The sequence below is a fragment of the Gallinula chloropus genome (genome assembly GCF_964237585.1).
Source record: "Gallinula chloropus genome assembly, chromosome: 35".
Lineage (NCBI taxonomy): Eukaryota > Metazoa > Chordata > Aves > Gruiformes > Rallidae > Gallinula > Gallinula chloropus.
The window spans coordinates 1,573,526-1,599,638 of NC_140120.1; the positions used below are offsets into that span (position 1 = coordinate 1,573,526).

Below are 26,113 nucleotides of genomic sequence, written 5' to 3' on the forward strand. Positions count from 1 at the left end.
GCTATGGCACTTCAAGCCATCCTGTTAGCAAGCCTTCCTTAACCCTTTACAAGCGTCTTAATGCAATATTTCAGCAATGTTGAGACATAAATCCACTAGTACAGGCATTCATTGAGGGACACGGTATGCCACACTACCCCGTGGCTCAACATTGCCATCTTACAGATGGTACTCCGTGATGGATAGAGGATAGAGATAAAGTAAGGAGGAAGGAAAAGTGTGTGCACAATAGCTCAAGAGCTACAAGCAAAACATTCAAACAATTAACAATTTTCAAATTGCATTTGCAATAGTCAATAAGAACTCAACATTAGATAGAGATTAATAAACAATTTGAATTTGTCCAATTGCAAAAATCCAAATCACATCATATTACTGTCCCTTGTAGTTCAGGGGCTGGAGGAAAACAAAACAATGATACTTTACATGAACATTTACAAGATGAATATTTGTGAGGATCACAAGAACATATGAAGCAAAAGTTAAGAATGCATCATAAATTGGTACCATCAAATGAATACATTCCCTTGCCGCTCTCCAGGTTTCTTGCTCTTGTAAGGCCTTTTGCAAAGCCCGTACAAATTTTCCCCATGACTTAAGGTTTTTCCCTGTACCTGAAGACAACATCTCCTCGGCCAGAGCTTTAGTGCACTTATCCCACACTGCAGGGTGGAGAATATCCACCGGCTGCTCAGTAACCCCAATATGTAAAAGCCTCGCAACTGCAAGAGTAAAATCTTTAGGCTTACAACCAATACCCCATTGCTTATGTAATTGTAATAGGACCTTCACAAGGGCTTCCATGCTCCTTGTTGGTCCGGGAGCGTCCTCCCCACCGGGCTGGTCCTGCCTCTCCAGCCACCGTTCCCTGAATGCAGGCGAGTCTCCTGGGTTTCGGCACCAATTTTTGCCTTTCAAGGTGTGACGACCTGGTTCAGGAACGGCACGGCAACCACCCCCAGGCCGCTTGGGCCATCAGCACACAGACACCAATGTGGTGGACGGCAAATGGCGTTTATTAGTGAGTGGCACAGCGTTATATAGCCTAGATTTACGATGTCGCTTCTGTCTGCTTGCATCATCAGATAACTACTATTGGTTACCTGAGGAGGAGGTCCTACTTTTCCATACAGCCCGACATCTTCTGACCACCAGGCCTTAACTACCTCCAGGTGCATCAGGAGGAACGTGGCCAGCAGTTCAAAGGAGGGGATCCTCCCCCCCTACTCTGCCCTGGTCAGGCCCCACTTGGAGTATTGTGTCCAGTTCTGGGCTTCCTGGGATAAAAAAGACAGGGATGTCCTGGAGAGAGTCCGGAGGAGGCTACAAAGATGAGTAAGGGCCTGGAGCATCTCCCCTATGAGGAAAGGCTGGGTGAGCTGGGGCTGTTCAGCCTGGACAAAAGAAGACTAAGGGGGGATCTTATTAATGTTTAGAGATATCTTAAGTATGGGATGCAGGGGGAAATGGCCAGCCCCTTTTCAGTGTCTGTGAATGGGGCAATGGCTGCAAGTTGGAGCTCAGGGAGTTCCGTACCAACATGTGGAAGAACTTCTTCCTGGCGAGGGTGACAGAGCCCTGGGACAGGCTGCCCAGGCGGGGTGTGGAGTCTCCTTCTCTGGAGATATTCCAGACCTGTCTGGATGCTGACCTTTGCAATATGAGCTGGGGAGCTGCCTTGGCAGGGGGGTTGGACCAGACGATCTCTCATGGTCCCTTCCAACCCCTACAATTCTATGATAGGCTAGGCAGGAAGAGTGGGGGAGTTTCCCTCTATGTTACAAAGTGGATAGACTGTGAGGAGCTCCCTCTGAGAAGTGGTCGGGAACATGTTGAGAGTCTGTGGGTCAGAATTAGGAATAGGACTATTAAAGAACAGCTGGTGATAGGGGTCTATTACAGGCCAGCTGATCAAAGAGAGACTACTGATGAGGCTTTCCTCCTTCAGCTGCAGGAGGCATCGCGGTCGCAGGCACTCATCCTGATGGGGGACTTGAACCATCCGAATATCTGCTGGGAATACCACACAGCGAGCTGCAAGAGACCCAGGAGACTCCTGGAGTCTGTAGAACTTGAGGTGATTGCTGAGCTGCTCTCTATCATCTTTGACAGGTCTTGGAGAACAGGAGAGACACCTGAAGACTGGAGGATAGCCAATGTCAGTTTGGTCTTCAAGGAGGGCAAGAAAGAGGATCCAAGTAAGTACAGGCCGGTCAGTCTCATCTCTGTCCCTGGAAAGGTGATGAAACAGCTAGTTCTGGATGTCAACTCCAGGCAACCGGAACACATTCTATGACCATGGCTGAAAATCACCACTTAGCAGTGGATCTGCACACCAGCACTTGTGATTGTTCTCTAGATTTCCCTTCCCCTTGGACCATTCAGACACCTCCCAACCATCCAGCTGCTGAGTTTCAGGGAGTTAAACCCTTGCCTTTCTGGCAGCTATCTGACTCATTCTGTCTTTAGGCAGCTCTTGAGTTGCAGTGATTTCACAGTTATTAGTTTCCACATGGCATCCTTGAGCTCCTGGTTCCTCATGCTGTAGATGAGCGGGTTCACAGCTGGTGGAACCACCATGTAAAGAAATACCTCTACCAGGTTAAGAGGTCTGTGGAGACTGGAGTGGGGCCAACGGCTCCAAGTTGGAGCAAAGGATGTTCCACACCAAAATGCAGAAGAAATTTTCAAAGTAAAAGTGACAGAACCTTGGGACAGTCAGAGAGGGTTGTAGATTCTCATTCTCTGGGGTTATTCAAGACCCACCTGGATGCCGACCTGTCCGACCAGTCCAAGGACCCTGCTTTTGAAGGGGAGCTTGGACTTGATGATCTCTGGATGTTCCTTCCAACTCCAAGAATTTTGTGAATCTGTGAATCTGTAAATAGGGAGGAGATTGAGAAGGGCTTCAGGTAGGCAAACATGTCAGTGCTGACAAAGGAGTCTACTCACATGTAAGGAAGGCAGGTGGAAAAGGCTTTGTGCCATCCCTACTCCAAGGGGATCCTCAGCACAGCCCAGAAGATCTGCACATAGGACACCACAATGAACACAAAACCCCCAAAAGCCAAACAAGCTCTGGCCACAATTTCCCTGAGCGTGGCCCATCAGCAATAGAGCTTGAGGATCTGGGGGATTTCACAGAACTGGTCAGCAGCATTGCCCTGGCAGAGGGGGAGTGAAATATTTTTGCTGTGACACTATATTTAATAAGAAATTAAAAATTATCTATTGCTTTTGGCTGTCAGAGAAAGAAGTGAGAATCTATAAGGAACTTTGCAGACAATAGGATCACTGATGGAGGGGGAGAAGGTCCTCCCAGCCCCACAGCAGAGATACCCTTGCAGGCCATGCAAAAGACCATGGTGAATGAGGCTGTTCCCCCTCAGCCCATGCTGGATGATGTGGAACAGCGATTCTATAAGCAGCCTGTAGATGTCACCATGCTCAGGTAAGTGCTGACTCCTGAAGGAGGCTGTGACCTCATAGGAAGCCTGTGCTGGGGCAGGTTTGCTGGCAGGACTGTGGAGGACCCAGGCTGGAGCAGTCTGTTGCTGAAGGATGGCACCCCATTCAAGTGACCCACCCTGGAGCAGTTGGTGATGATCTGAAGCCATGTGGGAAGGACTCATGTGGGATCAGCAGCTCCCAGGCAGAAGGTGGCTATTTGTGCCACCAGAACTGAGGCAAGAGGAATCCCAGCTCCTATGGGTTTGTGGCAGCCATAGGTCACAGCTGCTTCTCTTTCCAGCCCCAGGGATGCAAAGATAAGGGGTCTGGAGTGACTCTCAGAGGGAGAAAGAGTCCCCCTCCTGTCACTACATGGGGGTCCTCTCTCATGGGGAGACAAGGAAAGTTGATTCTCCTGCCCAGCTCTGGTTTGATCAGGAGAAACGAGTCTGCTGGATTGAAGGATTTCTCCTCAGCCAAGGGAGGGAAAGGCAGTAAAGACTTAATGTCTTTCCAAGTAGTTTCCTTGAAGTTCCAGGGACACCTCACAGGAGACTATGGGGGATGGAGTATGTGACGTATTTGCCTGCTCATCTGCTGTGAGCTGGGCTGGGCTCACTGAAGTCCAGGTACACCACATCCACAGCCTTCCCCTCATCCACTGAGCAGGTTACCTTGTCATAGAAGGGGATCAGGTTGATCAAGCATGCTCTGCCTTTCCTAAACCCATGCTGACTGTGCCTGATCACACCAGTGCACTGCATGTGTTGCATTATGTGTCTGAAGATGATTTGTTCCATCACCTTCCCCAGCACTGAGGTCAGGCTGACAGGCCTGTAGTTCCCTAGGTCCTCCTCCTGGCACTTCTTCTAGATGGGTGTCACATGTGGCAACTTCCAGCCAGGTGGAATCACCCCTGTCAGCCAAGGGAAAGTGGCTTGTCAAGAACTTCCACTATCTCCCTCAGTACCCTCAGAATCAGATCAAAGCAGCTGAGCAGGTCACTTACCAATTCCCCTGGGATTATGGGGGCTTCTTTCTGCTTCCTGTCCCCACCTTTCCACTCAGGGGTCTGGTTGTTAGGAGTCAACTGTTGTCACTACTAAAGACTGAGGCAAAAATCAGTGTTAAGTTCATCAGCTTTGGGTCACTGGGCTTTCCTGGACAATGGAATGGTCCAAAAATTGCCTGACATCTTTTTCCGGCTTTACCGGCATCCACCTTCAAAAGTAAAGGTGGGAGATCCTCCCTGGTTCTCCTTTTGTCACTAACATATTTATAAAACTAGTACCAAAGGACAGGGAGAATCACCCACCTTTACTGTAGGTTGCAAACAAAAGTTAAGAGGGCTGAATAAGGTTCCTTGCCTGCAACCTTCCATGGAAGGCCACTAGCCAAGCCAGTAATGTTGAAGCTCAGGGTTTTCGTAGCCAAGAGAACAGTCCTATCAGTGCCTGACATCATTTTGTGGTTCTACCAGCGTCCACCTTCAAAAATGCTAACCATCCATCATTAGCTCCCAAACAAAGGGTACGAGGGTGGAGTCGTGTTCCTGGCCTGAAACCTCCCCAGGCAGCCAACTAGCAGCCTCAGTAACTGTGAGGCTCAGGGCATGCCTGGCATAGGGAATGGGTGTAACATCACCTGATGTCATTTTCCAGCTCTACCAGTGTCAAACTGCTAAACCTCCAGCAATAGCTCCCAAATGGGAGATGTGAGGATTACAAGATGTTCCTTGACTGAAAAATCCAGAGGCAGCCCCTTAGAAGCCCCAGTAAGCTTGGGGTTCAAGGCTTTCGAACCCAAGGTAACTGTCCTAAAATTGCCTGATGTCATTTTGCGGCTCCACCAGCATCCACCTTTGAAACAGCAAAAACACCCATCAATAGCTCCCCAAAAACAGGTGCAAGAGAGGAAAGACAATACTGTTTTTAAACCTTCCTACATAGATTACCAGCAGCCTCAGTAACCTTTGGGGTCTGAGCTTTCCTAGCTAGAAAATGATCCTAACAGTTCCTGATGTCATTTTCAGGCTCTACCAGCATCCACCTGTGAAGTTGCTAAAGGCACAGTAGTAACTCCCAAACAAAAGGTGTGAGGACAGAAAGAAGTTCCTGGCCTGAAATCTCCCTTGGTAGCCAAATAACCACCTTGAAGCTCAGGGCATTTCCTAGGCACAGGAATGGTCCTTACATTGCATGACGTCATTTTCCGGCTACCAGCATTCACCTTGCAAAATGCTAAATGTCCAGCCATAGATCCTCAAAAAACTTTGAAGGGCTGAAACATCTTCCAGGTCTGAAACCTGCTGAGGTAGCCCACTGGCAGCCGCAGTAGCCTTGTGGATCAGGGCTTTCAATGCAAAGGCAAATGTCCTAACTGCCTGAAAACAGTTTCCGGCTCTACCAGCTTCCAACTTCAAAACTGCTAAAAGTCCAGTAACAGATCCCAAGCAAAAAGAGGGAGGGTGGAAAGATGTTCCTGGTCTGTAAACTCCCCAGGTGACGCACTAGCAGCACCAGTAATTTTGAGATCAGGGAGTTCCTTGCCAAGGCAACGGTGCTAATAGTGCCTGACATCATTTTTGGGGTCTACCACTGTCCATCTTTGAAAATGCTAAACATCCAGCAATAGCTCCCAAACAGAAGGAGCAAGAGCTGAAAATGTTTCCTGGCATGAAAACTCCCCAGGCAGCTTTCAAGCAGCCCCAGCAACCTTGGGTCTCAGGGCTTTCCTAGTTAAAGGAATGGTCCAAGCAGTGCCTGACAGCATTTTTGGGCTCTATCAGCCTCAATCTTCAAACCTGATAATCCTCCAGCAATGGCTCCCAACGAAAAGCCAAGCAAGCGGTGTGACAAGACATTCCTGGCCTGAAGCCTCCCCAGGAATACTGAAAGCAGCCTCAGTAACCTTGGGATCAGGCCTTTCCCAACAAAGGGAATGGTCCTAACATTGCCTGACATTATTTTGTGGCTCTACCAGCGTCCACCTTCGAACATGATAAATGTACAGCAGTAGCCCCCAATATAATGTGCAAGGGCCTAATGACCTTCTTTGCCTGAAAACTCCCCAGGTAGCCCACTAGAAGCCCCAGTAACTTTTGGGCTCAGGGCTTTCATAGACAATGGAATGGTCCAAAAATTACCTGACATCTTTTTCTGGCTTTGCCAGCATCCACCTTCAAAAGTGCTGAACATCCAGCTATAGCTCCCAGACAAAAGGTCTGAGAAGTGAAAGATTTTAATGTTCTGAAACCTGCCCAGGTATCCCACTAGCAGGTCCAGTAATATTGGGGCTCAAGGCTTTCCTTAGTTATGGAATGATCCTAACATTGCCTGATGTCACTTCTGGGCTCTACCAGCATACACTTTCATACTGCTAAATGAACAGCAATAGATCCTTAACAAAAGCTTTGAGGGATAAAAGACACTCCTGGCCTGAAGCCACCCCAGGTACTTCACTAGGAGCACCAGTAAGCTTGGAGCTCAAGGCTTTCCTAGCCATAAAAATGCTCCTAACAGTGCCTGATGTCATTTTCAGCCTCTAACTTCATCCACCTTCAAACATGCTGAATGTCCAGTCTAGAGTGCCAGGTTCTTTAGCACCTATTACTGTCATTTTGTTGGAGGCACCACGAGTTGGAGAGCCATCTCCAAGCACAAATGGACCATTAAAAAGATGGAGCTGCCCTTCAAACAGACCTTGACAAACTCTGGTATTTGATGATATTCACCCCCAGCATGCCCCTAAAATATCCCCACGTGCCCTCCAAGCACCTACGAATGCTCCTCCACCCCTTAAGCCCTACCCCAGACCACGCATAACCTTCCTAGAACACTTGGTGGCCCCTCATTGCCCCCAACTTCCCTTTTTCACCTCCAAATGTCCCCAAATACCCCAGAAACACCCTACACCCCTTCCATGGTCCCTGCCAGCACCCATGGGTGCTCCCCTTCCACAGTCCCCCTAATAGCCCTAGCCAGCCCTGGTGGTGCCCCAGCCCCTCACCAGATCCCCTTCAAACCCACCTTCCATCTAAAATCCCCCTCCTATACAGCCTGAGTGCCTCCTGCACACACCCAGCACCAATGGATTAAGGGAGTTCCCTCGCTGGCCTCCTGCATTTTGCAACACCTTTCCTCACATCATCTGTGCTCACAGGCACAGACAGATTTCTCTGACAACAAACAGCAGTTCAACATGACGCAGTTTAATAACCATGAAATCTCTCTCCTAGATTGCTGCTACGGCCAAGCAGCGTGTGAAGGGGGTCAGCTTTCAGAGGAGATTCTCTCCCAGAACAGATTTAGTCAGGTACATAGAAAGGTCACTTAGCAACACACTGATTATCTGACAGAGCAGTTGATTAGACATCTGAAAGATGGGACAGTTTCCAGCTCTCTGAAGCTGAAAGAAGAAGTTAGAGAGGTGAGTGGCATCTGAATGACCAAAGAGCAAGCAGAGATGGAATCCAGTGAGGATACATCCATCCATTCTCCTGAAAAGATGGTCTTAGGCATGGCCACATGAGGAAATACCTGAAAGATGATGGAGATGAAAGAGTCAGGCTGGTGGTAATGCCGGTACAGGGAAAGGTGAGTATTTCTTCTGCTTCCATGGGTATGAATCCTAGAAATTCCCATTCTGTCACGGTGGGAAAGCATTGCCATTCCAGACAAGTAGTTCAGTGATTCAGCAGATGATTTGTAATTTATTTTTGTAGATGTAAGAAAATAACAAAAGGAAAGAATGAAAATTTGATGCCATTTGCAGGCAGTCATGGTGCAAAGAGAGCACAGCTCATCATGATGCTGTGTCTGGGTCACAGAAGACAAGAGAATACAGTATCAGGAATGATCTGAACAGGGACAATGTTACTACAGCTACAAGAAAAAAGGCCTAAAATTAAAACACTACTAAACATAGACTGGTCATAACGTGAGTTCCATTGCCACCGGGATGTAGAAGAAGATGAGCAGTTTGTTTGAGCTTAGATATATGCTGTCCTCAGTTTCCACATGGCATCCTTGAGCTCCTGGTTCCTCATGCTGTAGATGAGGGGGTTCAGTGCTGGTGGAACCACTGAGTAAAGAAACGACACTACCAGGTCCAGAACTAGGGAGGAGATGGAGGGGGGCTTCAGGTAAGCAAACACACCAGTGATGATAAAAAGGGAGACCACGGCCAGGTGAGGGAGGCAGGTGGAAAAGGCTTTGTGTCGTCCCTGCTGCGAGGGGATCCTCAGCACAGCCCTGAAGATCTGCACATAGGACACCACGATGAACACAAAACACCCAATATCCAAAGAGAGACTAACCACAACGACTCCAATTTCCCTGAGGTAGGCATCTGAGCAGGAGAGCTTGAGGATCTGGGGGATTTCACAGAAGAACTGGTCAACAGCATTGCCATGGCAGAGGGGAAGGGAAAATGTACAGGCCGTGTGCAGCACAGCATGGAGAAACCCACTGGCCCAGGCAGCTGCTGCCATGTGGACACAAGCTCTGCTGCCCAGGAGGGTCCCGTAGTGCAGGGGGTGGCAGATGGCAACGTAGCGGTCATAGGCCATGACAGTCAGAAGACAAAATTCTGTGACAATCAAAAATAAAAAGAAAAAGAATTGAGCCACACATCCTGTGTAGGAAATGGCCCTGGTGTCCCACAAGGAATTGGCCAGGGATTTGGGGATTGTGGTGGAGATGCAGCCAAGGTCAGTAAGAGAGAGGTTGAGGAGGAAGAAGTACATGGGGGTGTGGAGGTGGTGGTCACAGGCTATGGTGATGATGATGAGGCCATTGCCCAGGAGAGCAGCCAGGTAGATGCCCAGGAAGAGGCAGAAGTGCAGGAGCTGCAGCTCCCGTGTGTCTGCAAAGGGCAGGAGGAGGAACTGGCTGATGGAGCTGCTGTTGGACATCTCCTGCTGTCAACTGTAGAGACCTGTCCAAGGAGGAAAAGGAAATGACAAGTTAGGGAACTCTTCTGTGGCGGAAACCTCTTCCAATTCACATAGTTACTACCGAGGGCAGAGCAGAGCTTTGGAGCTTTGGTTTTCTCCTGACTGTACATGAAGAATGTCTCTTCTGTCAGAACTCCCTGTCATTGCTGCGGCAGTGCCAGTGAAACCTTCCCCTGAGTGCAGATTGGTGGAGCTTCTCTGTCCATCAGACCTGGTCTCAGCTGCCCTGTGCTTTATTCTCTGTGATCACACCCTGGGGTTCCCTGTAGAACATCAGTGTTGACACTACGGGGGATATCAGAGAGGTACCAAATCCCCACTTCCATGGCATTTCTTGCAGCAGCTACTTCTCCCTCCCTGGCAATGTCTCTGCTGCCTGGAGCTGTTGCTGGAGCTGCTTCTCTCTGCCCATGTCACCTCCTGCTCTGTGCTCACAGATCTCATTCAACCTGCCCTGTGCTCAGCTCTGCTCTGCAGACCACTCCTGGTATCAGGGCACTGCCCCAGGGAACCTCTGTGTGTGCAGGGCTCAGGAGATGCTCTGTCAAGTCCTAATGACCAATGAGTTTGCACTTCCTTCTGCAAAGTTATCAAGAAAATTTCATCTCCCAATTCCCACCCAGTGCACAGGAGCAGAAAATTCAAATCAAAGTCTCTTTACCTGGAGTGGAAAATGCATCCTTGGTGTTCTTGAAAAGTGTCTGGGAAGTTGCCAGGGATCCGCTGGAGCTGGGACCAAACCTGTCCTGCACAGCACACTTTGACAACAGAAGGACCCTACACTGTCCTTCCATGGGTCACACTTTCCACCCAAAGCTTCTTTGTGCACCAAAGCAGATGGAAGCCCACTAGGCAGGCTGAGTGCTCACCCTGGTATGATCAGAGTCCCTACGCCATCACATAGCCCTGGTGTCACAGGGAAAGCCCTGGGCACCCCTGGGTGCACACGCTGCTTCACACCTCTGCAGCCATGCCCAGGAGAAGACAGCTGTCCTGCCCTGTCCCTCTGATGGGGCAGAAGGGCATCCCTTCCAGGCAGCACATTTTGCTCCTAGAGAGAACCTGTCCTCCTGACAGAGCCCACACACTGCCCCATGTCCCAGCTTTAGGAGATCCCTCCAGGAACAGAACCTGCATTGCCCTGCACCCACAGACATACCAGGGAGAGGCTGTGGAGATTTCTCCTCCAGTGAGCTCTCAGCATCCATCAGCTCTCTCAGCCTCACAGGTCTCCCCTCGGTGCCTACAGGCAGTGTCCCCAGCCCTGTGTGCTTGGCAGAGGAGCTGCTCCTGGCCAGAGCTGTCTCTTGTCAGGGCTGCTGGGTTGCAGTGAGCTCCCTCCATCCCAGGAGCCCAGCCCAGCTCACAGCAGAGGAGCAGGTGAATATGTCACATACTCCATTCCCCAGAGTGTCCAGTGAGGTGTCCCTGGAGCTCCAAGTAACTAACTTGGAAAGACACTAAGTCTTTACTGCCTTTCCCTCCCTTGTCTGGGGAGAAATCCTTCTGTCCAGCAGAGTCCTTTCTCCTGATCAAACCAGAGCTGGGCACAAGAATCACCTTTCCTTTTCTTCCCATGAGACAGGAACCACTGGCCAGGGACAGGGAAGTGACTTTGTCCCCCTGTGAGAGTCACTCCAGACCCCTCAGCCTTGCTTTGCAGCCCTGCGGCTGGAAGGGGACTCAGATCTGACCTATGACTGCCAAAAATCCATTGCAGCTGAGATTCCTCTTGCCCCAGTTTCTGTGCCACAAAAATCAAAACATTCTGCCATGGAGCTGCTCTTCCCAGCTCCCATGGGAATTACTTGGGGCAGAGGCAAGGTTCCAAGATCCCCTTCTCCATGAGAGTGGACTTGATCTGATGGAAACTGTGTGTCACCCTCATTCGCCTGTACCCAAACTGAAGACCAGGAATGAGTCTTTGTGAGCCCATGCCAGAGGCTTCTGCTCCTCATGCACACCTGGGAGTTTGAGAGACAAATCAAGATTGTAGTTTTCCTTGTTATAAATCTCTCCTCACTCCTGTCTTTTACTTCGGAAAACACTTTTCAATACCCAGAGGCAGCAGATGTCCAACAGCAGCAGCTCCATCAGCCAGTTCCTCCTCCTGCCCTTTGCAGACACACGGGAGCTGCAGCTCCTGCACTTCTGCCTCTTCCTGGACATCTACCTGGCTGCTCTCCTGGGCAAGAATTTAATGATCATTACTGTAGCCTACGACCATTGACTCCACATGCTCATGTACTTCTTCCTTTCAACCTCTTGTTGAAGGGAGTTGACGCAGGTGCTCACCAAAGCTGCTCTATCACTCCCCTTCCTCTGCTGCATAAGGGAAAGAAGATGTAACAAAAGGTCAAGATAAGGACAGGGAGAGATCATGCAGTGGTCACTCTCCTGAGTTACTCTTAATAAACCCACCTAATTCATTACCCAATCAAAGAGAGCAGAGGAATGAAAAAGAAAAAATAAATAAGATACCCACAACCATCCCTCCCTGTTTTTCCCAGGGTCCCCTTCACTCTCTAATTCTCTCCTTCCTCTAACTGAGCAGCACAGGAGGATGGGGAATGGGCATTGGGGTCAGTTCATCACACATTGTCTCGGCCGCTCCTTCCCCCTCATGGGAGGACTCCTCACAGTCTCCCCTTGCTCCAGCTTTGGGTTCCACCCACAGGAGACAGTCCTGCATGAACCCCTCCAATGTGAGTCCTTCCCACATGGCTTCAGATCATCACCAACTGCTCCAGGGTGGGTCACTTTAATGGGGTGCCCTCCTTCAGCAACAGACTGCCCCAGCCTGGGTCCTCCACAGCTCTGCCAGCAAACCTGCTCCAGCACAGGCTTCCTGTGAGGTCACAGACTCCTTCAGGTGTCTGCACCTGCCTGAGCATGGTGATGTCTCCAGGCTGCATGTAGAATCACTGTTCCACATAATCCAGCATGTGCTGAGGGGGAACAGCCTCATTCACCATGGTCTTCTGCATGGGTTGCAAGGGAATCTCTGCAGTGAGGCTTGGAGGACCTTCTCCCCCTACTTCACCGACCTTGTTGTCTGCAAAGTTCCTTACACTTTCTCTCTCCTCTCTCTGACAGCAAAAAGCAACAGATAATTTTTAATTTCTTATTAAATATATAGTCACAGCAAATATATTTTCACTCCCCCTCTGCCATGGCAATGCTGCTGACCAGTTCTTCTGTGAAATCCCCCAGATCCTCAAACTCTCTTGCTCACAGGCCTCGCTCAGGGAAATTGTGGTCAGAGCTTGTTTGGCTTTTGAGTGTTTTGTGTTCATTGTGGTGTCCTATGTGCAGATCTTCAGGGCTGTGCTGAGGATCCCCTCGCAGCAGGGACGGTACAAAGCCTTTTCCACCTGCCTTCCTTACATGGGAGTAGACTCCTTCTTTGTCAGCACTGACATGTTTGCCTACCTGAAGAGCCCACCTCAATCTCCTTCCTATAGATTCACGGATTCACAAAATTCTTTGAGTTGAAAGGGACCTCCAGAGATCATCCAGTCCAAGACCCCCCTTCAAAAGCAGAGTCCTCGGACGGGTCGGACAGGATGGCATCCAGATGGGTCTTGAATATCTCCAGAGAAGGAGACTCTACTACCCACTCAGCAGACTGTCCCAGGGCTCTGTCACCTTTACTTTGTTCCAACTTGGAGCCGTTGGACCCTGTCCAGTCTCAAGAGACCACTTAACCTGGTAGAGGTATTTCTTTACGTGGTGGTTCCACCGGCAGTGAACCCCCTCACCTACAGCATGAGGAACCAGGAGCTCAAGGATGCCCTGTGGAAACGGGACTGGATCTTTCTAAGTAGCAATAAACTCATCATATTCTTCATTGTATTGCTGGCCTTGTTGATTGTATTCATGCTGAATAGATTGGTGGAGATGTCACTTAAGAGACAATTAATATAAATTTAATATAAGAATTTTCATGTTCTTAAGAATAGATTTGATTTGGATTTTAGTAGATGTGGTTTTGCCCCAGCTGAGAGCTGAGCACCACACAGTTCCTTGTACTTTAAAAGGAAGAAGGTGGGGGGACAAGTTGGAAGGGAGGGAGAGGAAAGGGAAAGGGAAAAAACCCAAATCCAAGGAAACAAAACCTCACAGGTTGGGATAAGGATAGTTTACTAGAATAGCAGAAAGAGAGATATAACAATGATAACAGGACTTTGTAGCAAAATATATGAAACTGGTGATACACAATGCAGTTTCTCACCAAACCCACAACTCAGGCTGTGTAGCCAGAGCTGTCCTGAAAACGGGACCATACCCAAAACTGCACGTCCTGGAGCTGCCTCCTCCTCCTCCCACTAGCACCCGCTTTTATGCTGAGCATGATGTAATTGGCATGGAATACCCCCTTTGGCCAGTTCGGGTCACCTGTCCTGGCTGTGTCCCCTTCCTTCTCCTTAGTAGGGAAATAGGAACAACTGAAAAGTCCTTGACTGCTTGGCAACAACCAGAAACATCAGGGTGTTATCAGCACTGCTTTCATCCCATCTCCAAAACATGGCATTCCATGTCCTATTACAAAAGAAATTAACTCCATCCCAGCCATAACCAGGACACTGACATAATTTCCTTGTCAAAGGTGCTGGTTGGGGAGGGGTGGTCATGGCATGGTGCAGCACTCTGTTATTGTTGGGTTTGTAAGGTACTCTCTGTGCTGTCACTGGGTGGGAGTGCAATTGGGGCTGATATTGTTCCCCTTTTATGGTGCTTTTGTCAGTAAACTGTCCTTATCCCAACCCACAGAGGCTCTGTCTGTTTACCCTGTGGGAGTGAGCGAGCAGCATGTGGTGCTCAGCCATTGCTTGGGGCTGAACCACCACAGTTTCCAAGCCACAAGCATTGAGCTTCTCTAAGAGAAAGTTCTGGAAACTGTGTCCAAGGCCTTGCTAAAGTCAAGGTAGACAACATGCAGAGCCCTTCCCTTCTCCAAGAAGCAGGTCACCCTGTCATAGAGGGAGATTCAGTGGCTCAAACAGGACCTGCCCTTATGAACCCAAGCTGACTGGGCCTGATCACCTGGGGGTTCTTCATGAACTGGATAATGCTGCTCAGGATGATCTGCTCCATCAGCTTCTCTGGGACTGAAGTCAAACTATCAGGCCTGTAATTGCCCTGACCACCCTTCTGTCTCTTCTTATATAGGGGGTTACACTGACTGATCCAGTCAGCCAGGACTGATGGAAAGTGGCTTGGTGAACCCCCCTTGCCAGCTCTTTCAGCACCCTTGGCTGCATCCCATACAGCCCCACAGATCTGTGCACATCTCTGTGGTGCAGCAGGACCATCTCCTCCTGGATTGAGGTGGGCTCATTCTGCTCCCTGTCCCTGTCTCCCAGCTCAGGGAATTGGATTCTCTCTGTACAACTGCTCCTATTACTAAATACAGAGGCAAAGATTTCGTTAAGCACCTCAGCCTTGGCCTCATCTTTCCACAATGTTTCCTCCTGAGTCTGAGAGGGGATGGAGGGTCTCCCTGCTCTTTCCTTTATTTAAATGGAGGACAGATGAATTTCTAGCTGGGCTTTGGGCCAACAATGAGGAGAAACTCTCATCCAGTTGTTCATCCCTCAGTGTTATACACCCCACGCTGCCCCAGGAAGAGCCTGAGCAATGCCTGAGGGGCAGGACCTGTCTTTCCTGGGGCTGGGGGTCAGGGCTTGGCCTTTCTGCTTCATCAAACCAACCCAGGGCTTGCTCAGCATCTCAGCTGCTTGTACATTGCCTTTGCCTACCAGCCAACATGGCCTCCAATTACCTGTGCTAACGAGTCCCTGGGGAGGCTCAGCCAGCAATGGCTCTCAGCGGGACTCATTAATACTTCAGGTACTTTGGCTTCTGCTTTTGACATGGAGTTTTTTGTGTAGTCTCCTCTCAGTACCTGAGCTTCAAGGACTCAGCACCAAATGCACCCCAGGGCTCATTAAACATAAAAATCAAGCCCTAACGAGCTGTGTCTCTTGATGTAATTATCTTCAAGTCTTCAAGAGATGTACAGATCATTGAAGCTGTTTCAAAGGGAGCTCAGAGTAAAATTGATTTCTTTTTAAGGGTGTAGGTTATTATTTTCACTGTAGAGGAGAGGTGACAACCTCTGACTGAGATTGATCCAGGGTGCCTCCTAAGGAGGTCTGGACTGCTCTGAAAAAGTGTCCCTTGAGGCAGTGGGGACAACCTTGCTGCACATCTCCACAAGTCCACCATGACTCTCACCAGCCAGCTGGGACTTGCATCCCTTGTCCTTACATCAGGTCTCTCTCTGCACTCCACAGTGGGGCATTCCAGCCCCTCTGTACCAGCTCCCCTGCTTTCCTTAGAGAACTGGCTGCACACAGGCAGCACACAGGGAGTTATTTTCCCAACAACACAAGAAACCTGACAAGATTCACCATTAAATTCAACACTCCTCACTCTATGCCAAGTGCCATCTGCCACCAGTGAGGTTCACCTGCCACAAAGCTTAACCCTGTGAGAGATGTTCTAGTGAGGAAGGAGACTGTGAAATCACCACAACTCAAGAGCTGCCTAAAGACAGAATGATTGAGACAACTGCCAGAAAGGCAAGGGTTTAACTCCCTGAAACTCAGAGCAGCAGCTGGATGGTTGGGAGGTGTCTGAATGGTCCAAGGGGAAGGGAAATCTAGAGAGCAATCACAAGTGCTGCTGTGCAGATCCACTGCTAAGTGGTGATTTCAGACACTGCCTTAGAATCATAGAATCTCCTGAGTTGGAAGGGACCCATAAGGATCATCCAGTCCAACTCCTGGCTCCACACAGGACCAGCCAAGTCAGAGCACTGGACTGAGCGCATCATCCAGATGCTTCCTGAACTTTTTCAAGCTCAGAGCTGTAACAACTTCCCCTGTTCCAGGGCCTGACCACCCTCTCAGTACAGAACCTCTCCCTCATATCTAGCCTAAACCTCCCCTGCCACAGCTTCATGCTGTTCCCTCAGGTTCTATCACTGGCCACCAAAGAGAGATCAGCACCTGCCCCTTCTCTCCCCCTCCTCAGGATGCCACAGACTGCAATGAGGTCTCCCCTCAGCCTCCTTTTCTCCAGGCTGAACAAACCAAGGGACTTCAGCCTCTCCCCATGAGACTTGCCCTGCAGACTCTTCACCATCCTCATTGTCTCCTCTGGACACTTCCCAATATTTTTATGTCCCACTTGTACTGTGGAGCCCAAAACTGCACCCAGCACTTGAGGTGAGGCTGCACCAGCACAGTGTAGAGCAGGATAATCCCCTCCCTGGACCGGCTGGCAATGCCATGCTTGATGCACCCCAGGACACGCTTGGCCCTCCTGGCTGCCTGGGCACACTGCTGGCTCGTGTTTAACTTGCTGTTGACCAAGACCCCCAAATCCCTCCAGTGTCTGACCCCCCAGTCTGTATGTGCAGCCAGGGCTGCCCCTTCCCAGGTGCAGGATCTGGTGCTTCCCCTTGTTAAACTCCATGGTGTTGGTGACTGCCCAGCTCTCTGACCTGTCCAGGTCTCTGCAAGGCTTCTCCACCCTCAACAGAGTCAACAACTCCTCCCAATTTGGTGTCACAAGCAAATGTACTTAAGACACCCTCCAGTCCAGTTGTCTGGTCATTTCTGAAAACATTAAAAAGAATCAGAGAATGACAAGGTTGGAAAAGACCTTTAAGATCATCGAGTCCAACTGTTCCCATCCTAAGCTAAACCATATCCCTAAGTACCTCATCTACCTGTTTTTTAAACACATCCAGGGAAGGTGACTCAGCCCCCCTCCCTGGGCAGCCTGTTCCAGGCCCTGACAACTCTTTCAGTTAATAATTCTTCCTAACATCTGATCTGACCCTGTCCTGGGGCAGCTTGAGGCCATTTCCGCTTGTCCCATCTCCTGTCCCCTGGCTGAAGAGACCATCGCCCACCTCTCTGCACCCTCAGGTGAGGGCAGTGATAAGGTCTCCCCCCAGCCTCCTCTTCTCCAGCCTCAACACCCCCAGCTCCCTAAGCTGCTCCTCAGAGGATTTGCCCTCCAGCCCCTTCCCCAGCCTCATTACCCTTCTCTGGACTCACTCCAGGACCTCAATGTCCTTCTTATGGTGAGGAGCCCAGAACTGGACCCAGCACTCAAGGTGCAGTCTCACCAATGCCCAGTACAGGGGTACAATCCCCTCCACAGACCTACTGGCCACACTGTTTTTGATACAAGCCAAGATGCCGTTGTCCTTCCTGGCCTCCTGGGTGTGGCAGAATGGCTTGAGAAGCCAGGCCATGAGCCTGTGGAGCAGCTGTCCAAGCAGTCGCCTGTGTAGCTCAGTCAGACCAGGCCCCACGCCGTGTTGGTGAGAACAGAAGGGTCAACAATCGGTCAGGGTGTTCTTGTGTCTCGTGCAGCAAGGCCACAAGATGTGGGAGCAGGAGGTGTGATAAGGATTCAGTGCTCCTGGGACTGAGAAAGAGACATGATTCCCAGGCTGCCAGATGGGTGGAGTATGTAAATGTAACCTTTAGCTAAGAGCCAATTAGAATACGACAAGTACAACACCTGGTAGGAACAGTATCAAAGGAAGGGTGTGCTTGCCATGAAGTTGAAGTTGTTTTATCAATCACACTGATTGGCAGCATCTTCCCTCTCGTCGTGGCACCCATCCTTGGTAACAGTCTGGTAATAGTCTCTTCCCTTGAGGGAATTTTGGAGAAAATGTGAGAATTAGGCAATTTGGGGGGGAAATAGAGGATTTGGGGGGAAATGTGAGGATTTTGGTGGAGATATGAGGATTTGGGTGAATTTCTGGCTCCTTGGGCATAGACAACATCCTGGAGTGACTAAAGGTGAAGCTGGATGAGTCGTGGCCGGGATTCCGGGAAGAATTTGTGTGAAATTCCAATGGTTTTGGAGTTTGTGCTTGAACGAGACCTGGATCTTTGTGCCAGGATGTCAGGGAGATGCCAGGAGGTGGGGATATGGCAATGGGGTGGTGACCACCATCAGCACCACCACCACCATCTCTGGCACAGTAGTCGGTGGCCGTGTCATCGTCATTGACTGATGCTGCGTATCGGGCGTCCCAACCATCTCCAGCCCCTTCCCAGAAAACCCATCCCAGGGTCTTTGATGGTTGGATCAAGAGTTGACCCAGTTGACCCAGCCCTTGGCCACTGCCCTCTGGCTTTGACCGTTTCCCTCCAGCATCAACCCCTTTCAACCCAACCCTCAACTGGTCAACCCAACCCTCAACTGGTCAACCCAACCCTCAACTGGCCACCCCGACCCTTTACTCCCTCAGTGTCAGGACATTCTCTGTGTCCCTCCCTCTCCAGAGGATCATTTGGTTTCTCGACAGTGGCAGAGATGTCACTCTGTGTGGGACTCCACATCAGTGGCTTTGGCAGCAGAGAGGCAGCAGGAGCCCCAGTGAGAAGGGAAATTGGGTTCCCCATTCTGGTTCCCCATGTCCAGGCAGCCCTGCAGCAGCCCTACTGCTGCCATCAGCTGAGCACATCAGCAGAGGGGGTGCTGCTCTGTGAGGGTGGCTTTAGAAAGGGCTCAAATGCCAGACTGGGACAGGGGTAAGGGAGGAGGGGGGAACATGAGGAAAGATCCCAGACACACCAAGGTCAGTGAGGAAGGAGGGGGAGGAGGAGTTCCCTCCCACAGAGTTGAGAAGGAGAAAAATACCCCTTCCTACCCCAAAGGCTTTAATAGGAACAAGTGGGGAGGCACAGAGGAACCACAGGAGAATAAACAGAGAGCAAACCCCAGGCTGTTTCTGCTGCCCCTGGGAGAAGGGAGATGGTTCCCTGTTGCTCAGGGCTCTCCCAGCTGCACAGACCTCTCCTCCCTCCTGGCTGCAGCCAGCTGCATGGCCGGGACGGGCTGTGCTGGCCCAGGGCTCAGGGGCTGCTGTGCACTGAGCTCTGGTGTCACAGCCTTGGTGTCCTCAGGGGGATGTGCCAGAGACACCTCTTCAGCATCGTCATAGCCTGTGCTGTCCTGGGGAGGGGACCAGGCATCTCCCTCAGCTCCAGGGGCCTCAGCACTTCTCTGGGGGTGCAGGTGTGTCCCTGCAAGCAGCAAGGCAGCCCACTGAGTGATCGTCCCACGAGGTGCCCGTCCTGACCTGTACATCACCTTCCTCCCTTCTCCTCACCAGAGGAGAAATATTTACCTCCCTCTTCCACCAAGGGTCCCCCCCAAGGAAAACACCCAGGGCAGGTTGGTCTATTGCCAGACTGTGGGCTCTCAATATGGCAGCAATTCATCTGGCACCCCAGGAACCCACAGCACTGTCTGTCCTTCTCACCTCCACGTGCATCCCTGGGACCAGCTCCATCCTCTGGTGCCCTGGGCATTTCCCAGTCTCCTTGCCCAGACACAGGATCCTCCCCAGGGTCAGAAACCTCCCTGGCATCGTCATAGCCATCTGCTGGGTCACCTCTGGGCAGGACAGGCATGTCTGAAAGGGGAGAGACGATGCTGACAGAGAGAAGACACGTCCTGCAGAGCAGAGGAAGGGAGGAAGGGCAGGGACATGGGCCTCAGACACTGGATTTGGCAGCACCAGAGGATTCCCCTGCCCATATCCTCCCCTGCTGCTCAAGGTGACACTGGTGTCCATCACCAGTGTGCAGGGAGGAGAGATCCACCCCTTCCTGGCCCTCATTACCTGGTGCTGATCCTGGACCATCGTCCTCCTCAATGTCCTCATAGTGGGTCTGCATCTTTGTCAGGGACCCCTCTGAGTAGGAGCCTGGAGAGAGTGATGGAAGCTTTATGGGGTGAGTTCTGCTGACCCAGCTTGTGCTCAGTGCTGCTGGGGACAGGGGACCCACCGAGCCAGTATGAGGGGTCAGGAGTTTCCTTGCTCTCCTGGGAAAACCCTAACTCACAGGGGCTCCCAGAGCTGCCCCAGGACAGCCCCTTCCCTCACCCCTCAGCTGACAATGGGATGTAGGGACACACAGAGAGGGGCTGTCCACTGGCTGGGACAGGATGAGCTGGTGAGGATGAAGCTCTTCTCCAGCTCCAAGACCTGGCTGCTCTCCCCACAGAACCCACAGCCCCAGTGCTGCAGGGACCTTGGGCCAGGGGGCTGCAGGGGGTCAGTCTTAGGTGGGGGCCAGGGGAAAGAGCCTTAGAGTTATGGCCTCCATGAGGGACCCACACCCACCTGACATGCTGAACCTTGGCTGCTTCTCCAATGCTGGGCTGTACCCGATCTCCTCGTACAGGACCTCAGGGAAGGGCTCCCAGGCTCGCTCAGAGGCTGCAGACAGAGGCAGGGCTGGCTCAGGGATGTGGCTCAGGGATGGGCAGAGAAGGGATGGATCCTGATCTGCTCCCCCAGCCCTGTTCCCCTGGCTCAGCCCAGGGCTGTCCCCACACCACAGCCCCACTGTGCTGTTCAGTCACTGCTGCCACTTCCTCAGGAAGGGCAATGTCCCCATGGAGATGGTCAGGGGCAGAAACACCCTCACACCCTCCCTCAGAGACCCCCCTTGTGCCCCTCTGGACCCTGGATCCTGTTCCTGGTGCTGAGCTTGGAGCAGCTCCTGCCTTTCCTCTCCCCTGGAGCTGTCCACTCTCTGCCCAGTGGATCCATTACACAGCCCCTGCCCTGCTGGGGGGAGGTAAGGGTTGGATGGAGGAACAGCCAGGGGTCCTGATGCTGAAAGGATGGGAGGTGCTGCCCAATGATTCTCCCAGCATCTCACACCCCCAGAGCCCCCTCCCCATCTCCCCAGAGCACTCCCAGTGGCACATCCTCATCTATCCCCCTTTATCCCATCTCCCCAGCCCAGCTGTTCCATTTCTCTCCTGGCCCCATCCCTGACTCCCCCCATGTCTGGACTCTCTCTCCCCCTTCCTGCTGGTTGCCCGTTGTCAGGCAGTCAATGGGGTGACACATGGGACTGTGGGCAGCACACACTCCTGTCCCCACAGCTCTGCCTGTACCACTCACTGACACCCCACAGCCCCCCTGGCCTTGCCAACACACATCTTCACCTGGGACCATGGAGAACAAACCCACCTCTGCGCCCAGCCCTGGCGCTCCACGCTTGCCCAGCCAGGAGGGCCAGGAGCAAGCAGAGAAGGGCTCCCAGGATGATGCAGATGATGACAAGCAAGGACTCTCTCCTGCTGCTGGTCAGACGGTCCTGGGTGGCATCTGCACAGGCAGGAAGCCAGAAATAGCAGCCCCAGGGCTGGGAGAGGTGGGGGGCTGTGACACCACAGTCCTGACCCCGTGACACCGGGGTAAGGGACCCCAGGGGGGAGTGATGGGGAAGGTCCCACCCTTCTGGGGACTGACATCCCACCTCGGTAAGTCCTTCCCTGGCAAGGAGCCCCTTCCCCCAGGCTGTGGGTCACAGCCTGGCCCTGGGAAGAGCCAGCGCTGACACTCAGGGCAGGTTACCTGCTCGGGGGGTTGGTGCTGCGGTCCTGGGTGCAGCTGCAGAGGAGGAGAAGGAGAGCTGTGGGTTAACTGGGATACTGTGGGTAATGGGAATGCTGAGGGGCTGGTTACTGGGGACACTGGTGGAGTGGTTACTGGCAATACAGGTGGGGCTGCCATCTGGCTGCCTTGGGGCTCTCCCAACCAGTATGCACCCACCCCCAAACCAGTACGAACACCCCAAAAGCATTATATACCCCCCGAAACTAGTATGAACCCTCCAAACCAGTTCAGAACTACCCAAACCCCGTATAGATGCCCTAAAACCAGTAAAAACCCCAAAACATGTATGAAACCCCAGAAACAAGTATAGAACTCCCAAGACCAGTATAAAACCTCACAAACCAGTATGAATTCCCCTAAACCAGCATGGACCACCAAAACCAGTATGGAGTATCCCAAACCATTATAGAACCCCAAACCTGTACAGAACCTCCTCAAACCAGTATGAACCCCCAATAAAACCAGTACAGAATCCCCTCAAACCAGTATAGACCCCCCTGAAAAACAGAATGTAACACTGAGACCAGTATGAACACCCGAAAACCAGTATAGCACCCCTCAAACCAGTATAGAACCCTGAAAAACAGCTGCAGAGGAGGAGGAGGAGACGTGCTGAGAGGCTGAGTGTGCAGGTCCTGGGGAGCCTCCTCTCAGACACGCCGAGGGTGTGTGCCTCCCCCAGGCTCTGCTGGCAGCCTGTTTGCCCACTGCTGCTGAATGTGTGGGGTCTGAAAGCTGAAGGCTCCTTTGTGCCACCACCAGCAGCAGAAGGGTCTGGCATGGAAAGGAAAAGCCCCTGTGGGCTCTGTCTGTGTCTGGCAGTGCCCAGAAGGGAGCAGAATCTGGTGATGCTGGTGCCCAGGTGGCTCAGAGTTACCCTGGCAGGTGATGTGGGTCTCATCACGCAGGTCAGTGCAGGACTGTGGGTGCCAGGGAGCGGAGGGACACTGCCAGAAGGAGGTGTCACTCCTCCCACACTCCACACGATCCACCCAGGCAGGGCCACGCAGCGTTCCATAAGTGGGGAATGGGTCCAAGGGTAATGCCTCCCCACAGCCCAGCTCCTTGCACGCCAGAGACACCGTTTGGAGAGTCATTGAGTTGGAGCAAACGCTGCCCCAGGTCCCGTTATAGAAAACCTGCAGGCGCCCGGAGCAGCTGCCGTTCTTCTCCAGCCTCAGGGCCACAAACTCTGTGAGGAGAGACACCAAAGGAACAGGATGGTGCAGGGATGTAGGATCAGGGGTGCCCCTGAAGCCCCCAGACAAGGAAAATGCATGGCCAGACAGTCGCCCTGGCAGCCCCTGACAGACAGACAACCCTCTCCTCCCCGCTAACCCTTGGGGAAAACTCCCCAGAGACGCCATGTGGGACAGAGAGGACCTGTGTGTGGGTGTCCCCACGAGGGGCTTGGGCAGGGGCTCAGCAGCACCCAGGGACAGCCTCGGCCATTGCCGGCTCTCCCCTTGTCCCCACCTCCCCTGTCCCTGGGCTCCCAGCACAGCTCCCAGCACAGACCTGAGCAGACGACTCCGGCGTCCTCTTTGTGCCCGCAGTCGGGCTGCCCCCAGGGCCGTGCCGGGCAGTCCCAGAGAGCAGCTTCGGCCCCCGAGCAGCTCACGCTGCCCAGCCAGACCTGCCCGGCGCCTTCCCCGAAGGCAGCAGAGCCAACAGCCTCCACCGCCCCTCCGCAGCCCAGCTGCTGGCAGACGACGGCGGCGTCGGGCAGGTCCCAGCCGTCATCGCAGACGCTCCCCCAGCTGCCCCGGTAGTAGATCTCCACTCTGCCTGCACAGCGCCCGGGCCCGTTCACCAGCCGCACCCGACGGCTCCCTGCAGCAGGAAGAAGCCCAGCTGCTGTCAGGGGATGGTGCCCACCCAGCCCACAGCCCGGGGGTCCCTGCAGTGCCACTCACCCCGGCAAACGACCCCCACGTCCTCGGCAATCCCAGCTGCCAGCGCGCTCTCGGGCAGGGAGGTGTTGCAGAGGGTCAGGTTGGACTCATGCCCTGCGCACCGCACCCCTCGCAGCCCCACAGGACCCGTCCCTCTCTCAGGCTTTGGGGGGTTGTAGGCTCTCTCTGCCTCTCCACACCGCAGCTGCCGGCACACCACGCTGGCCTCCTGCACGTCCCACTGGTCATCCAGGACTCGGCCCCAGGTCCCGCGCTGGAAGATCTCCACTCGCCCGTCACACCGGCTGCCTCCACCCACCAGCCGCAGGGCCCCGGAGCTGTCTGAGCCTGGGGAGAGCAGCCATGGCCCAGCCTCAGCAGCACCAGAGAGCCCAGAGACCTGCACTGCCTCTCCAGGCTCTGGAAGCCTGATGGAGCCCTTGAGACCTATTGCCTGCCCCAAGCACTGTACATTGAGCTTTGGGGGCAGCTTTTCTCATGGTTGGTTTCCCAGGGACTGAGCCCTGCTGGGCAAGAGACTCTCTTTGCTCTTGGTGGGGCACAGACACCCAACATGTCCCTGCTGAGGCAGATGGGGCAGCTCCTGCAGGAGGGAGCAGCAGATGGTGGGATGGCCTGGGGATGGACAGCACCAGGAGAAGCCTTGCTCATCCTGAGCCCTGGCACTGCTGATACATGGGACACCCCACACATCTCTGCCCCTCTGCACCCCTGGGGATCAGGGACTGGGAGCTGGTTTGACCCCAAGGCTGCTGGTGGCTCAAGGTGCCCCAGGAGGGCAGAGATGTCTGACCCTGTTCAGTGTCAGCTCTCCCACCTCAGAGCGTTCAGTTCGAGCAGATCAAGCTCTCCAGATCACTCCAGGTGAAGGGAGGGTTTCTCCAGGGAGAAGCTCACCCTGCGCCCACCATGGGGTCCCTTGCTTTGGGTGGCCATGTCACACCCCAGGGTAAATGGGGGTAAGAGGCTGTTTTCCCAGCACTCACCTGAGCAAATGACAGCAGCGTCCCTGTCGTGGGAGCATGGGGAGGCTCCCAGGGCAGTCACTGGGCACTGTCCCAGCTGGGCTTCTGTCCCATCACAGTGGAATGACTCTCTCCAGGTGGGGCCGGTGCCTCTCCCAAAACGCCCTCCTCCAGGAAGGGCCTCAGCAAACCCGCAGCCGAGGTGGCGACAGAGAACGTGGGCGTCCAAGAGGTCCCAGTGGGAGTCACAGAGGGTGCCCCAGGTCCCCAGCACCTGGACCTCCACCCGCCCATCACAAGCTGTGCTGCCATTCACCAGCCTGAACCCTGTGTACTCTGGGGACAGAGGAAGAGGAGAAAAGGGGCATTGGTGCTCTTCACATATGGCAGCTGTAGGACTGTCCAGATGGACAGCCTTCCCTCCTCCTCCTTCTGCATTCTCTTAGGGCTGCAGAAAACCACATCACCCCTCCTGCCTTCAAACCCAGTTGTGTGTCCTTTCCCCATCCTGCTCCCTCCCCCCAGCTCATCCACATCACTCAGGACCCCACCCTGAGTCCTTACTTGTGCAGATGACACTGGCATCGTTGGCGTGGGTGCAGGGTGGGTCCTTGTGGGACCCTGTGGGGCAGAAGGCCAGAAAGGATTCATTCCCCAAACACTGCAGCTCTCTGTCCCAGATGGAACCAACACCTTCTCCAAAAGGAGCTGCCCCAGGGATGGACAGGGCTACCCCACACTGCAGCTCTTCACAGACCACGGCAGCGGCTTTGGGACCAAAGTCTGAGTCACAGACAGTTTTCCACTGGTTCTCATCATGGATCTCCACTCGTCCTGAGCAGGGGTTGCCCCCTCCAACCAGCCGCACAAACCCTGGAGCAAGCAAAGACCCCTGTGAGTTCCCAGAGCCCTCTGGCAACGTCCTGAGCATGTCTCACCCCATCTCTCAGCTGGCTACAGGCAAAGAGTCTCAACCATCCCAGCAGCTCCCAGAGGGTGCTGATGGCACAAACACACCAGATCCCCTCCCTGCTCTCCAGAAATCAGCAGAGCACTGGGGGCTGGCTGTTCTCCCACAACCACAGCCACAGGCACTGCTCAGATAAACTGCTGCTCTTCTGGAGACCCTGGACTGCTGGGCATGGACCCCAACCCCTGAAGGACCCATTGATGATGGACCCAAGGTGATGGGCCCAGGTGCTGTTGGCTGTGGCAGCCTGCTCTGCACCACCGAGCTCAGGCCCAGGCCCAGGAACCCCTTGGAGCCACCAGAAATGCCCCCCAGTCCCAGAGGGTTCTGCAGTGTGGGTGTACCCACAGCCACTGTCTGCACCAGCCCCCGGCTCCAGCACCCACCCAGGGA

At 53.0% G+C, this 26,113-nt stretch overlaps 2 protein-coding genes across 2 annotated transcripts in view; both read right to left on the reverse strand.

Moving 5' to 3' along the window:
- Window positions 1–25,681, reverse strand: part of LOC311203116 (scavenger receptor cysteine-rich type 1 protein M130-like) — a gene marked incomplete at both ends in the record, with an annotated part of 343,740 nt that extends 318,059 nt beyond the window's left edge. The window contains one exon of the mRNA XM_084277751.1: window positions 25,315–25,681. Within this exon, the coding sequence (XP_084133877.1) occupies window positions 25,315–25,681 (367 nt within the window). The remainder of the gene's footprint in view (window positions 1–25,314) is intronic.
- LOC311203030 (olfactory receptor 14A16-like) lies at window positions 8,441–9,364 on the reverse strand (the record flags this gene model as incomplete). Its single annotated transcript, XM_084277668.1, has 1 exon — window positions 8,441–9,364. One exon carries the CDS (start codon window positions 9,362–9,364, stop codon window positions 8,441–8,443), a length of 924 nt encoding a protein of 307 aa, XP_084133794.1.
- Window positions 25,682–26,113: the final 432 nt, after the last annotated feature.